Below are 15315 nucleotides of genomic sequence, written 5' to 3' on the forward strand. Positions count from 1 at the left end.
GCCACGGGACGGTAAACAAAAGCCACGAGCTAGCCAGGAGTCGAACCTAGAATCTTCTGATCCGTAGTCAGACGCGTTATCCATTGCGCCACTAGCCCACGTGATGGTTGCACGAGTAGAATCTGTATATAAAGAAGCCGTTACTGGACGCTCTGCTTGTTAGATGTGGTTCTTGCTGGTTGGATTTCCTTCATCGTTTTCCTTTGGGATGTGAAGGAAGAAGAAGTACGGGTTATTCTCGTTACGTTCTGTATTCGAAGCGGAAGTGGAGTTGAAGACACGTGACATATAAGGATTGTTCTATAAAGATGTAATCAGGTTGAAGACGGACGGTTGGGCAGAAGCTTCTTGTTGTGATCTTTTGATCTAGACAGAACTGTATGAAACCAGATTTACCTCCGTAACGCAGATTAATGGCTACAAATAATTATCAGAGGAAGTTGCCTGTGTAGTCCTAACCCGATGTCGTTGCCTGAAAATACCAGCAGAGGTCGCCACCGGTCCCCACATCCTTATAGACTACAGAACACATAGGTGACGATTTGCATTTTATGTCGAACTTTTAATATGATTATTATTTTTATTAACACAGTGGTAAGCTTGTAACTTCTTGTATTACAGTCAATTATAATCCTAAACAGAGTATTGTTATATCTACATGCAACCAGCTGGCACAAACCACTGAGTCAGCTGATATAAAGATTTACTACAAATTTATGGAGGGCCATACATGACTTAAGTATAAATAAATAAATAAATAAATGTATAAATACATACATAAATACATGAATACATAAATGCATTAATAAATAAGGAAATTAATAAATAAATACAAAAATAAATACAGACAAGATGGCTTAAGGAGATCATGTTCTACTTGAAGCTTGAAAAAATTAAATATACTCTGAGGGGAGTCACAGACACATTTGAAAAGGTATGGAGGCCTTTTCTTACATATTATGACAATTTAACCCAAATAACAGACTGGGTCTATTCATAATATCTTTAGTATAGCACAGTGCAGAGTGTACATTACATGTTTATTTATTTATTTATTGTTGTTGTCAAGGGGATGCTGGGTTGGGGTGGGGGGAGGGCACATGGGACGGGAATCATGTAGAATGTATTCCAAATGCTGACTGTGAATTATCCTTATAAAACCCCAATAAACAGAAAAAAAAAAGGGGAAATGCACCACAGGGGCAAATTCGTTGCGAACTGCTTTCCATTGTTTATGTTATGAAGATGGAGATTTCCTACAGATCTTACAGATATCAATCAGTGTTTATTGCAGTGTTAAAGCTCAGAGGTGAGCTCTTAATCATAAAACCTGTCACGGACTGGAAAGTGTGTTCGAGACAAGAGACAATTTACTTGCTGTTTAATGTGGCAATTCTAATATCCACAGATTTGCAATTTTATCAATTGGAAAAATCATTTTTTTAAATTTTTTTAAATTTTTTTAAATTTGTACTTTTTTCTCAACACATTAACTGTGATTATGCCTGCAATGGAAATGTGATGCATTCCACGCTGCTCTTCTAATTTACTTTATCATGAAATGTATGTTTACCAAAAAAAAGAATTAAAAAAAAAAAAAAAACTGAAATAAATACAGAAATAAATGTCTTAAATATATTTCCACATTTATTTATTTCTACATTTATTTATTTCCACATTTATGTATTTCCACAATTATTTATTTACACATTTCTGTGTCCGTATGCTAATGAGGAAGGCGGGCCTGATCGCAGTCTCATGCAGGATTGGTCACAGGAGTGTAATGATCTAGTCCTTCTACTTCGGCCTTTTAATGCTGACTGGTGTCCAGTAGCTGTTTGCATTGTTGAGCAAGTTCACACTTACAATTCTCGGTGATCAGCTGCTTCCTGATCAGAACAGAGGCTGCAGGTGGTTTGTATGGAGGACCATACATGACATAAGTAAAAATAAATAAATAAATAAATGTAAAAATAAATACAGAAATAAATAAATAAATAAATAAATAAAAAAGGAAATAAATTAATTAATACAGAAATAAATAAATAAATATGTTAATACGAAAAGAAATGTCAAAATAAATGTCTTAAATATATTTGCACATTTATTTATTCCCTGATACATTTCCTTTTCATTTGCAGTGTCCTTATGCTAATGAGAAGCGTTTAGGCGGGCCTAAACGCAGTCTCATGCGGGATTGGTCACAGGAGTGTAATGATCCAGCCCTACGTCTGCCTCTCAATGCTGGTGTCCAGTAGCTGTTTGCAGGTTGAGCCAGTTCACACTTAAAATGAACTAGTTCAAGTTCAGAGGGTTAGTTAAGGTTATTTTTTATTGGGATGATTTAGGTGTCAGTAGTCCGGACTGTGAGCGTCACGTCTGGTGTTGTACTGAGCACAAGGAGCGAGCCGAGAGGAGAAGGAGGAAACAGAAACTCCAGCTCGGTACAAACCACCTGCAGCTTCTGCTCTGATCATGAAGCCGCTGATCTCTGAGCAGATGTGACCAGAGAAACTCTGTGTTTCCACTGTTCTACAAAGTCACTGACCGGCTGTTTCACGGTGAAAAGCTCAAGTCTCAGTCACTGCTGAGCGAGTGTGTGGCGGAGCGCAGGGGCTGTGTGTGTGTAGCTCAGTTGACCAATCCTGCTCGAGACTGAGGTTAGGCCCGCCTTTCTCATTAGCATAAGGACACTGAAATCGAAAAATAAAAGTTGGAATAAATGTGGAAATAAATAAATAAATGTGGAAATAAATAAATAAATGTGGAAATAAATGCAGAATTAAATGAATCAATGTCTTAAACTTATTTCCACATTTATTTATTTCTTTCCACATTTATTCCAACTTTTATTCAATCCGTGATATATTTCATTTTCATTTTCAGTGTCCTTATGCTAATGAGAAAGGCGGGCCTAACCTCAGTCTCGAGCAGGATTGGTCAACTGAGCTACACACACACACAGCCCCTGCGCTCCGCCACATACTCGCTCAGAGACACGGGCAGTGACTGAGACTTGAGCTCTTCACCGTGGAACAGCCGGTCAGTGACTTTGTAGAACAGTGGAAACACAGAGCTTCTCTGGTCACATCTGCTCAGAGATCAGCGGCTTCATGATCAGAGCAGAAGCTGCAAGTGGTTTGTACCGAGCTGGAGTTTCTGTTTCCTCCTCCTCCTCTCGGCTCGCTCCTTGTGCTCAGTAGAACACGTGACGCCCACAGTCAGGACTACTGACACCTAAATCATCCCAATAAAAAATAACCTTAACTAACCCTCTGAACTTGAACTAGTTCATTTTAAGTGTGAACTGGCTCAACGCTGCAAACAGCTACTGGACACCAGTCAGCATTGAGAGGCAGAAGTATAGGGCTGGATCATTACACTCTTGTGACCAATCCTGCATGAGACTGCGGTTAGGCCCGCCTTTCTCATTAGCATAAGGACACTGCAAATGAAAAGGAAATGTATCAGGGAATAAATAAATGTGCAAATATATTTAAGACATTTCTTTTGACATTTCTTTTGGTATTAACATATTTATTTATTTATTTCTGTATTAATTTATTTATTTCCTTTTTTATTTATTTATTTATTCATTTATTTCTGTATTTATTTATACATTTATTTATTTATTTATTTTTACTTAAGTCATGTATGGTCCTCCATAGGTTTGTACTGAGCTGGAGTTTCTGTTTCCTCCTCCTCTTGGCTCGCTCCTTGTGCTCAGAACAACAAGAGACGTGACGCTCACAGTCAGGACTACTGACACCTAAATCATCCCAATAAATAATAACCGTAACCAACCCTCTGAACTTGAACTAGTTCACTTTAAGTGTGAACTGGCGCCACACTGCAAACAGCTACTGGGAACCAGTCAGCATTGAGAGGCAGAAGTAGTAGGGCTGGATCATTACACTACTGTGAGCAACCGTACAACCCAGTCCTCCATACAAACCGTCCAGACGCCAACATGGAAAGCGATTTCCTCATAAAATGAGCGACAGAAAAAGATCGAACCAGCCAGGAGTCGAACCTAGAATCTTCTGATCCGTAGTCAGACGCGTTATCCATTGCGCCACTGGTCCATGAGACATTGACTTTGGCAGTTACATTAAGTTCAAAATACTTCCATTATTCATTCTGTCGCTGGAAGGGGGAGGCGGTTTATTTGTTTTTGTCACATGGTTCTTGTGGTATTTGTAGCGGAAGTGAAGATTAAAATAGTCAGATGACAAATGAAGCCCCCCCCCCCCCCCCACCACCACCACCACACACAAACACTGCTGCCTGTGTATTATATCCACGATTTAAAGGATTTGATTTTCTTTAATGCGGCTGCTCCTTCTTCCTCACCTACCTGCACAATTGCACACAGTAGTAAGTGGGTTTATTTAAATAGATCTGCAGGTCGGAGCCATCAGTTGTGAGAACATTCACAGAAGATAAGATCCACAACTCTGCAGAATACACGCCCAAACCAAAGCAGCCAATGACAAACCAGATGACTTCATCTGTCCTGGCAGGAGGCGTTGGGTTTATGTCACTTTCACACGCTAAAAAGGTTGTGTAGTAAACTCGAATTGCTATTCATTACTTCATTAAGGTTTACAGATTAAAGTGGGACCTTGTGTTCAAATCTATCTCAAAGATTAACATCTGCAGTGATCCTGCTCACATTTAAGCTGTTCTGCAAAAAGTAGGACTAAGGGGATAATTATAAACAAAGATTAAGGAAAAATCTTAACAGGAAATTTCTACTCATTTTAAACTTTAATTTAACCAATTCAAAACTTTAAATGAGCTGGTACCACTTCATGCAGTTGAACCCTTGCACATTCACACTCCATCCTGAACACTGAGGTTGACCAACCTGATATGGCTGGATGTCTCAGGAGCTACAGGTTCAAAAATAGAGATGACCTGCATGGCCTCTGCAGTGGCTGCATGTAATCTCTGGAACAGTTAAATAATAAATCAAATTAGAACTGCTCAGACCCTAGACATGTTTAAATCATTAGTAAAGAGCCTCTTCTTCTCATTGGCTTTCCATTGGGGTTGAGTTTCAGGCCTTGATTCCACCTGCAATTGCACAATATTTTGAACCTAAAATGTTTTTGGATATTTCACCTTTTGTCATTTTTTCATTTTTTATTTATTCTCCCTTTTCATACATATTGTTGCAGGTCATCCTACCTGCAGCTGTTCGTCTGTACAACCCACTTTGCTCCCAGCACAACGCTCTCTGGGACTTTAAAATCTGATTCATCTCATTTAACTGTGCCACACAAATTTCGGTCTGTCAATAGCTCATGTGCAATCCACTACACTGTATATATTCTATCTTATCTTGACTTAACTTATCCTATCTTAAGTTCAATTCTCTTCAGTTAACTTAACTTAACTCATTTAGAAAATAAAATATTTGAAATATAAATATAGACATTTTTAAACGTAGACCAAAATCCTGTCTTTTCAGTCGGTCTTTCAAGTAGTTTTTTACGCTTTTAAAAAATTGAACTTGCTCTATTAATTACAATGTATTATTCTTTTTTTTTTTTCTAATACATTTTTTAAACCATACTCTATTTTAGGTGTATTTAATAATTCGATTCTTATTTATGATTTATTCTGTCTTGTTCTCAGTGGCTATTTGAATTGCAATTGTTGTTTTTTAAAAGGTGCTATATAAATAAGGTTTGATTGATTTCATTTCATTGATTGATTTAAGCCTGTTCTGCACTTTGGTCAATTGTGTTTCGAACTCGATGTATAAATAAACGTTGACTTGACAGCTGCATGTCCTGTTTTACATTGTCAACTCCATTATAAAGGCTAAAATTACATATCCCACCCGACCCTGCAATTCTTTCCACCACCCGGCGGTGTAAGAATTGAGCACACCCGCACGCCTCTGTGGCCCCGCCCCGGATGAACTCCCCCCTCTGACGTCAGACCAGTCCTCCCAATGCGGTGGCCGTGTGGATGGGCCGTGGCTGCGCCGTGGAGGCAAACGTGCACTCGTCCCGTGTGTTGTGTCAGTGTCACACGAACCGTGGAGTGTTTGCGTGGACGCGTTCTGCAGCCCGAGCTCCTCACACACTGCTGCATGCAAACAAACCCACAAACGGGCGGAGGGGTCCAGCGAGGGACGTGCAAGCATGCGTGAACGTGGGTGCGTGCGCGTGCAGATGTTTGGAGCCGCCGGAGGTTTTCTAGGAATCGGAAGTGCCGATGGAGCCGCTCGCTCGCTGAACGCCTGCTTTGTTGCATGAAGGAACACATCCCCTCCTCTCTCGTCAAAGGATTCCGTGTAAAGTCGCATCTCTCGCTCCCCATGGTGCTCGAAGGGTAAGAAGAAGAAAACACGCCCGCGCTTTGTTTATTCACTGAAATCACCACATGCATCATGGACGCGCGCGTGCCTTTGTTTTCTCTGTGTGTGTTTGTCAGCTTTAATGGAGAAAAACAACAACACACACTCCTCTGCTGCTCGGCACTTTGGTCACAACACAGGAACGCCCGAGTGGAGCAGTGTGTGGGGGCAGAATGATGATGTCTTTGTGTGGGGGGGTGCTCGCCGACTAACACTCTCCCGGGTCTGGGGCTCCTGTGTTAGCAGGGACATGGACGGGATCGGGAACACCATGCAGAAGAAGGCTGCAGAGCTGGAGCGCCTGGCCGAGGTGCTCGTCACCGGAGAACAGCTAAGGTAGGTCGGACAGTCCTCCCGGACCCTCCCCGCTGACTTTGGGTGGTCTGCGGCTCCCTCGTTGTTTGAGGGGAAGCTGGTGTGTTTAATGTCAAACACATCTTCAAACTCACTCACACACACACACACACACACACACACACACACACACACACACACCTCTGCATAGACCTCACAGTTAGTAAAGTAATATTATTGCTAATGATTCAATTTGCATTTCCGACTCATGCATGTTTATATGGCCCAGATCTGGATGATTGAGAACTCGACAGGACATGTCACATCAAATCAGAACAGTGGGTGTCATAGTCGTGTTTGCAGCGGGTCAGTGATCACGCATGTTGCCCTCTTTCATTGGAAACCACAGCCCCACTGCAGCATGCACAGCTCCAACCACACGAGCTTCACCCCTACAACACACACATTTGAGCCTGAGGCACTGGAGATTCTGCAGGATCTTCTGTGTTGAGGACCGGACACATGATTGATTTGATGCTGACCCTGTCGTTTTTTGGGGAATAAGGGAATTATGAACCATCAAACCTTATGTCATTGAGTGCTCTGACTATTTATCTATTTGGGAAATGTACAGCAAACCCTTAAAAGTGTTGTTGCCTGTAGCCCGGCGGTGTTGACCGGCTCATGAATAGAGACTCAGTAGGCAAAGCATGGCACCAATGCTTGGAATTTCAGCTCCCCCACTGAACTCTGAGGAAAACCCTGAATTGTGTTTTGCAGCTGGGTGTGATAAAGTTGGCGTTGTTTTTGAATTACACACGGTAACACCGACCGGCTCCGGAGAATAACAAGCAACACTAAAGTCGTCACCTTGAGAAAACCCTGTTTGTGTCTGGACATATTCTTCAGGGCAATCTAGCCTAGCACCGATGTGTGCTTCCTTATTGGTCTGTGTGTGTGTGTGTGTGTGTGTGTGTGTGTGTGTGTGTGTGTGTGTGTGTGTGTGTGTGTGTGTGTGTGTGTGTGTGTGTGTGTGTGTGTGTGTGTGTGTGTGTGTGTGTGTGTGTGTGTGTGTGTGTGTGTGTGTGTGTGTGTGTGTGTGTGTGTGTGTGTGTGTGTGTGTCCCTGGCACAGCTGTATACTGAGCCAGGCAGTGTGTGTCAGTGAACGAGGGGTTGTTCGGGGTGGTAGTCCCCGAGTCCTCTGAGACGCTGCCTCTTTGGGGGAAGGGACTCAAGATTGTGACACACAGGACTCGCTCTCTGTCCGTCTTCCTCTTCTGGAGACACTGCCGTCAGCCCGAGAGCTTTGTTCACCACGTTAACAGCAGTTGTTCTGTCGGTCGGCCGGACACACAACAATGGCAGATTGTCATGAAGCCCGGTGCAGATATTCATGATCCCTCAGACGATTTAAGCCTCTTGATATTTGCAGATCCCTTAAATTCCATTTAGCTCGATTTAGTTGGTCTCAAACTTTGGTTATCGACCAAACCAGGTCAGGGTTAAGGACGTTCCCATCAGCCTCAGCTGTTCCTTGGGTTTACTGCTATTAGCAGACGTCAGCGTGCTCTGTAAGAAAAGGGAACAAGGTAAATGTTAAAAGCTGCTTAATATCTGCAATATTAGCATTGAGCTCAAAGCACCACCACTGTAGACCCCCACTGCAAGTTTCTGAACCTCCCAACCCTGGAAGGAGTTTTTGTTAAAGATCAATTTTCAACGAACAAAATCCCACATACTGTAGGTGCATGTGGGGACAAGGCTGTAGTCTTTGTACAGTGTGCACACACACAAACACAGGGCAGTTTAATGATTGATGCTCTCCCTCTGTGTTTTACCTTGGCCTCCCTGATTTAGCTTTTGTCCCTGTTCCAGAAAATAATATGAAATGTGGAAGGGAGGATGTCACAGTCGATTGAACTCTGTGAACTGCGCTGTTCACGATAACAGAATTAGAGTTGATATGAAACACGAGCCGCGTGAAAGTGAAGTGTATCTAATCCACACCTATTGTGTGATCGTTGTGTAACGAGTCCAGCTCCTGGAACATGACTGACACAGTTCCTGGTACTGATAACGGTACAAAAAAAAACAAATCTTATCACCGATTTCAACTCCTTCAGGTCGACGGCTCATATCTGAGAGCAGATCTGTTTCAGGCAGAGGGGAGGAGAGGACAGCTATCATGATCCACTGACTCGTGCAGCTGCTGCGATACGTCTTGTGACCAGTCTGTTGTGAATAGACAGTTTGTTGCACTCACTGTGAGCGAGAGTGAGGCGTCGTGAACGTCTTCAGGCGGCAAGAGACTCATTCAGAAATGCTCTCAGCTGGCTTTGTTTGATCCCGTTGAAGAATTGCTAATACAGAGGAGAGTCTGACCGTTATGGATCTTTAGAGGTCGATGCCAGTACTGAAAGAAGGGAGTAAAAATCCCTGAAATAGACCCCTATTAAAAAAATGAGCAATAATTTGTTATCAAATCCATATGACAAATGTACTTTTTTACGGGTTATTTTACAGTTTATATATAAACTTTATTATAAATTCTAAGGAACACAATTACAGCCAAATGTATAGAACTTGAATTCTCAAATTTTATGGTAATATTTTGTGCGTTGTTATCTTTAAAATACATTTTTCATATATCGGTCAGACTCTAATACAGAGATTAAGTCTGGCAACTAAGCTGTTTTAAAAAGGAAACAGAAAGGTTGACGATTTTGCTTCCAGCTCCATTTGAAACGATTTAAATCTCGATGAGGTCTGAAATCCTCCGAAGCCGTCTGCGCGCACACCGAGAGGATGAGAGCGGACCTGGTGGAAAGTCTGAAGTCTGTGAACTGGGGGCAGACGAGGTTATTTGCCCATCTCCAGTCTTTGCAGGAGACAGAAGTCTTACTGGGCCGGCCTGTTTTTGCTAATCCAAAGTGATGCTTGCCAGCTGCACACAGACGCAGCATGGAGTGGAACCAGCGAGCCGCAGGAAGCATGGCTCAGAGTCGGGTGGGCTGTTTTTCAGGTTCAGGGAGAGGTCACCTCGATGTTGTGAAACTATCATCTAGGACGCAGATAGAAGCATGAGAGGTTTGTCATGTTATCGTGTGATAAAGTCGCATTATAAATCCCTGGAGACAGTATTTGAATTCCATGTGTTTCACCCAGAGCCTAGAGGAGCGATTTACTGTCTAACCTCGGATGTCTGTCCTGATCAAGTTATCGTTTATCATACTGACTAATATGATGCAGGTCACAGGGACAACTACAGTCGGAAACGTGCGCTGCCACCGATTTAAAAGGTGACATAAGTTATAAGTCTCATTAATAATTCCAGCATGAATTCTTATATCTCTAAAAGGAGCAGATAAACGCAAATAAAAGGTTATTTAAAAAGTGGGTTCACCAAAAGCACCAATGTTAATGCTAATGGGACGGGTATTACTGTATATTTAGTTTTTGGATCACACTGAAATAAGCTTAAACTAATATTGATGGAGATGGTTGACAATATTCTACATTTTAGTTTTTGTCAAAGTAATTGGACATTTGTCGTGATCAAGGTCATTATGTAAATGTGTCTTAATAAAAGTTGTTGAGTTTTGCTCATACTACCCCATTCACAACTATTGTATTATAATTCTCTTATCTGTCTCGTTTCCCGACCTCCAGGCTGCGGCTCCACGAGGCGAAGGTGATCAAGGATCGGCGGCACCACCTGCGAACCTACCCAAACTGCTTTGTGGCCAAGGAGCTCATCGACTGGCTGATGGAGCACAAGGAGGCCACCGATCGAGACATGGCCATCAAGATCATGCAGAAACTTTTAGACCAGTGCATCATTCATCATGGTAAGGCTGAGCTGCGAGTGTGTGGGTGTGTGTGAGTGCTTCTGTGAGTGTTTGTTTGTGTGTGTGTGTGTGAGTCTGTCTTAAAGCCTTTCTGATCCAGATTTTGTGGGGCCGATGCTAATACTATTAGCGAAAAATTCTTATACTGATATTTTGGCATTTGACTGATATATATTTAAAACAAATTTGGCAATGATTCCAAGATGCTGTTGTCAAACCCCTATGACAAAGATTTTGTTTAGACTTGATATTTTAAAGGTCAACTATAAGTTTATAATATACTAACTTATAATCAAGAAAACACAAATAAAGACAAAATATATAGAACGGGGAAAAGAAAAAATTCAGTTTTGTTTCTTCTGACGTTACGAAAGCCTCATAACGTCCAATTTGATCGGCCAACAAATGTATCGGGCAGGCTTTAGTGTGTGTGTGGGTGGGTGTGTTAACGGGTTGTGGGTTTACTTTTACTTCTCTAGCTCTCTTGTGTTTTCTATTTCTTGTAACTGCGAGGGTCGCTCTGCTTTGCGTCAGCTCTCTCTCTCTCTTCTGTCCCTCAGCCAATTTGGCTCTGACGCGGCGTCTCACTACCTGCTCCGGATTGGATCAGACTGTGATGACAGAGACAGCCGGAGTCGGCAGACGTTCCCTCGAGTTGATGCTTAAACAGACTATAATTCAGCAGCTGTTGATTAATGATTTATTTCTGTTTAGGTTTTAGTCGGGGCTTTATTAAAAGATAACCAAAATTCCCAAGACGCTTTTGCTTTTGCAATATTCTACCATCATAAATTAGCCTCAGCACATACAGGCCGTGAATTAGAATGAGCCTTGTAGGTGACAGTTAAATGAAATTAAGATCAATGGATTTAGCCGTAAAGTAAATATGCACTTTGAGTTGTGGACATGAAACAGGTTTCTCTACTTTCAGAGTTTCTGCATGTTGGTTGTGATGATGTTTAGACTTAATGTAAATATTTGTCTGCATCAGAGTTTCCGGTTCTTTCCAAGCAGCTGGTAACAATCTTTCCTGTTCTGTCCCAATAATCCATGTTGTTTCTCTACGGAGCTAAACACTGACGCCCATTTTTAGAACGGCTCTGGCTCCAGAAGTAAATGAGACTACGCCTCCCATAAACCATTGTAAATGATCCATTTCCAACAACTTCCAGTGCTCCTCTTCATTACTTTACCTTGTACTTATTTTCAACTCCCTTCTTTTCCTCACCTCTAAAAAAAACAACAGAATTGAATAGAACAAAATTGTAACAGGAAGCCCCACCAAACAGAGACGTCATAATTACACCTGAGGATTGAGGGTAGTGCAGTGCTTTTCCTTGACATTGCAAAAAAAACTAAATTTTTCTTAGATTGCAGTTTGTATTATAAAGATTTGTGGCTTCTACAGGAGCATATAACATAGTTTCACAATCTCGTCCTTGGATGGTTACAATATTATTGCTGAAAATCAAAATCCCTATTCAGAAAATCAACGGGATTTTTACTTCACGGAACCATGCTGTTGAGCTCCATTCCTGCAGGTGAGAAGTCTTTATCCGACACAACTAAAAACCTCTTTGTTTTCTATGTGTGTGTGTGTGTTTGTTTTGTAGTGTGTGACGAGCACCGGGAGTTCAGAGACTTGAAGCTGTTCTACCGCTTCCGCAAGGACGATGGAACTTTCCCGTTGGACAGTGAAGCCAAGGTCTTCATGAGGGGCCAGAGGATATACGAAAAGTACGTACACACCGATTCCTGTTCTTTGTAGTGTGGCTTTGAAGAAGGATTGATTTTTGTTTTTCTTTCACCTCATTGGCGGAGAGCTTTAAAGGAATACTTTGGCATCTTAGAGGTGCAGGAGTCAGTTTGGTAAAGAACAGCAGACAGCAGTTGGCTCCACATGATAGTAAAATCCTCAGGTCATAAACACAGTCTAGCGTTGAGCTTGTCTTTTGTTTTACAGCTCAATGAAGTCATGATGCAGGTTTTCAGACCCATCAGCTGATTCCACATTTAACAACTTAGCAAATATTTTCAGCTTCTCGTGTCCCGAAAAACATCTCGTGCGAATGCCTGAGGAGTTTTGCTGAAACTCTGCAGTATATTCAAATGTCACAGCAGGCGTTTGTTCTTGCAGAGTGTTTGTTCTTGCAGAGTGAGAAATGCAGTGTTTGCACACAATGCACACTTTTACTTTGTCTTTGGGGCTCCTTAACAAATTCTCCTGCTTGATGGAGCCTCGCTAGGAACCCAAACATTACTTTATCTAAGAGCATTTGTCATCGCAGTTCATCCAGTTTACTCGCATTTTTCCAGCTGCAGAGAGTTTTGACTGTGAGCATGTCCCTCTAATCTGGCCTCTACCTTCACATTAATTTGTCCATTTCTTTCGGAAAGCGCGATATCCAGCATCCAGTTTTCTTTCCTAGACAGTCACCTTGATGCTTGTCGACGTGTGTGTGTGTTGTTCACCGTGACCGTGACCTGACACACATGCAGCCAACAGAAAGCACCTTGAAGGACACATTCGTCCACTATCTTATGTTATTTCAGCACAAATGCCAAACAAGTATTTCAACTATGAAAATAATGGCCCATATGAGATTTTTTTGGCATTTCTAATGCCAGTAAACAAACATAATAGTGCATCATATTGGACATAAATATTTGTTGAAATATGATAAAAGCCTGCAGGGAGTGAAACATCAGGATGGTGGAATCAATTTGAGAAGAGATGCCACGTGGTGTTTTTATTCAGAGACGGGCTGGATCAAGAGAAGAGGACAGAGGACATCGCTAATGGGAATGTTTTTGTTTGTCATCACCGTTCTACCAATTATACTGTTTTTTCCAATAGCGATGAGACTAATTGTTACTATAGAAACGCCAAAGTCTTCCTCTGTGTGTCTCATCTTTCCCAGCTGGTGCTACATTAGTGGTTTACGAACACACACACACACACACACACACACACACACACACACACACACACACACACACACACACACACACACTACTTCTAAACAGCTTAACATACCTTCCCTTTCACATACCCTGCTGCCTCTCTGTCATATGAGCATTTCTCTCAGTGGGGTCCACTAGTGTGAGACAAACAGACATTTGGACCCCATTGTTCATGGTCACACACTCTTGTAAACAAAGATCTATTTTTCATGTGTTTTTCTATGACAACACACACACACACATGCATGCACGCAGCAGTTGCATAAGCGGAAAAATAGTCCAAGGGGAGACATCTGTCGTCTCAGCTCTCAAAGCTATGTGTTTATGTAATCGCCATGGTGCAGCTCAGGACACACACATACACAAACACACACATACACATCCCTCAAGCGTGCTCTGGTGACTGCTTGCTTGTGAATAGAGTTGCTTGAGGATTACAACTATGGCACAAGAAATGTAAAAAAAACACAATCTCAATATCTCTTGTGCCTGAATGCATCAAGGATAAGTGAAAACTCTCTAGAGTGAATGATGTTGGTTTCACAGATGCACATCAATGTAGGATGTGGTTCTTTGGTGAGCGGTTTGCAAAGACTCAACTTCTCTTCTAAAATGAATGAACTTGAGCAGAATTTTTAGGAGTCTTGAGTTTTCTTTATTGGATAAATCCGGGTGGCACCTTTCTTCATCCGGACATTCCTAGTTATCAGAGGATAAACTCTAGTGACTTCATGGGATCCCAATCTGATGCCACCATGAGGTTCACATTGTCAACATTACTAGCAACAGCTAGTTTAGTCAGCGTGATCTAGATATTGTAACACCACAACTTTTTGGGATTTATTTTATATTCATCATTCTTTTTTTCTGCCATTAATTCTTTGCCTGTTGACAGAAGTAGATGTGAAAGTTTGAGGTTTAGATATATATATTTATACATGTAAAATCTAAACTGGGAGGGAAGGAGCTGTGGTGGTTTCACTCAAAGCACAAACATGCCCTGCAGTAGCTGGTGACGCTGGGCAACACGAGCATGGTCAGGTTGTTTTGAGGATTCTGGTTTGGCTCTAGTAACTTTGTGCCCAAATGCAATAACTTGTTATCATACACACAGATCTACAGACTTGTTAAAATAAACAACTACATACTGCACAAACTCCGATCATTTACCCTACAGCCAGTTCCACGTGAGGTTTTTCCATTGGAAAAAGAAACGGCCTCACACATTGATCAGTGATGCTGCGTAGCGTCAAATCAACATACACGATATACAGTAAACAAACCAGTGGAAGACTGTTGTTGTTTTGACTGCAGTCTCCAGGCAACAGGGAAGGACAATGTTTCACAGGCCTTTATCGTATCTTTCCAGCAGTAGTGTCTTGTCTTGTCGATGTTCGAAGAGAGGAGACGCGGACCCAGTACTTACAAGTATAATGTTTATTACACAAGAGTATTACAGGTCAGGACGAGCTCTAGAGACTCAGAGACATCACACAGCCAAATGGTGAAAATCCGCCTTGACTCTGCAAGGTAAGGCGTTATATAGGGGAGTTGTTTACCACAAACCTAGAGATATAATGACGTCACACAACCGGGCCTTCTGCCTAAATTTGGGAATGTGTCGTACCTTAAGATTTAAGGACCTGCTGAAAACCATCTCTCCTCTCATTATTCCATAGGCACTTCAAGGATAGTTCAGACCAGGAGAAACACACTGAACACATCTGTAGATAATACTTAAGATTCAAGGCGCCTTAAGATATTAACATGTCATTATGATCTATACCTATGCGAGAGAAACTCATTAGCTGGATATTAACATGCCATTTATGGT

General features: G+C 41.8%; 1 protein-coding gene and 2 non-coding genes across 4 annotated transcripts in view; 1 reads left to right on the forward strand and 2 right to left on the reverse strand.

The window, feature by feature from the left end:
- Window positions 1-25: 25 nt before the first annotated feature.
- Window positions 26-98, reverse strand: trnar-acg (transfer RNA arginine (anticodon ACG)). The gene has a single exon. It is a non-coding gene; the product is annotated as a tRNA-Arg (tRNA).
- Window positions 99-4012: 3914 nt separating this feature from the next.
- Window positions 4013-4085, reverse strand: trnar-acg (transfer RNA arginine (anticodon ACG)). Its single transcript has one exon. It is a non-coding gene; the product is annotated as a tRNA-Arg (tRNA).
- A 1895-nt stretch (window positions 4086-5980) lies between these two features.
- deptor (DEP domain containing MTOR-interacting protein) overlaps window positions 5981-15315 on the forward strand; it is a 32723-nt gene continuing 23388 nt past the window's right edge. Inside the window, exons 1-4 of one of the 2 annotated variants that reach the window (XM_053432324.1) lie at window positions 5981-6348; window positions 6617-6709; window positions 10339-10517; window positions 12131-12254. In XM_053432324.1, coding sequence (XP_053288299.1) covers window positions 6269-6348; window positions 6617-6709; window positions 10339-10517; window positions 12131-12254 — 476 coding nt within the window. In that variant the 5' untranslated portion in view covers window positions 5981-6268. The remainder of the gene's footprint in view (window positions 6349-6616; window positions 6710-10338; window positions 10518-12130; window positions 12255-15315) is intronic. The other variant, XM_053432325.1, reaches the window with a different exon arrangement.

This window comes from Pleuronectes platessa, chromosome 10, assembly GCF_947347685.1.
Source record: "Pleuronectes platessa chromosome 10, fPlePla1.1, whole genome shotgun sequence".
Classification (NCBI taxonomy): domain Eukaryota; kingdom Metazoa; phylum Chordata; class Actinopteri; order Pleuronectiformes; family Pleuronectidae; genus Pleuronectes; species Pleuronectes platessa.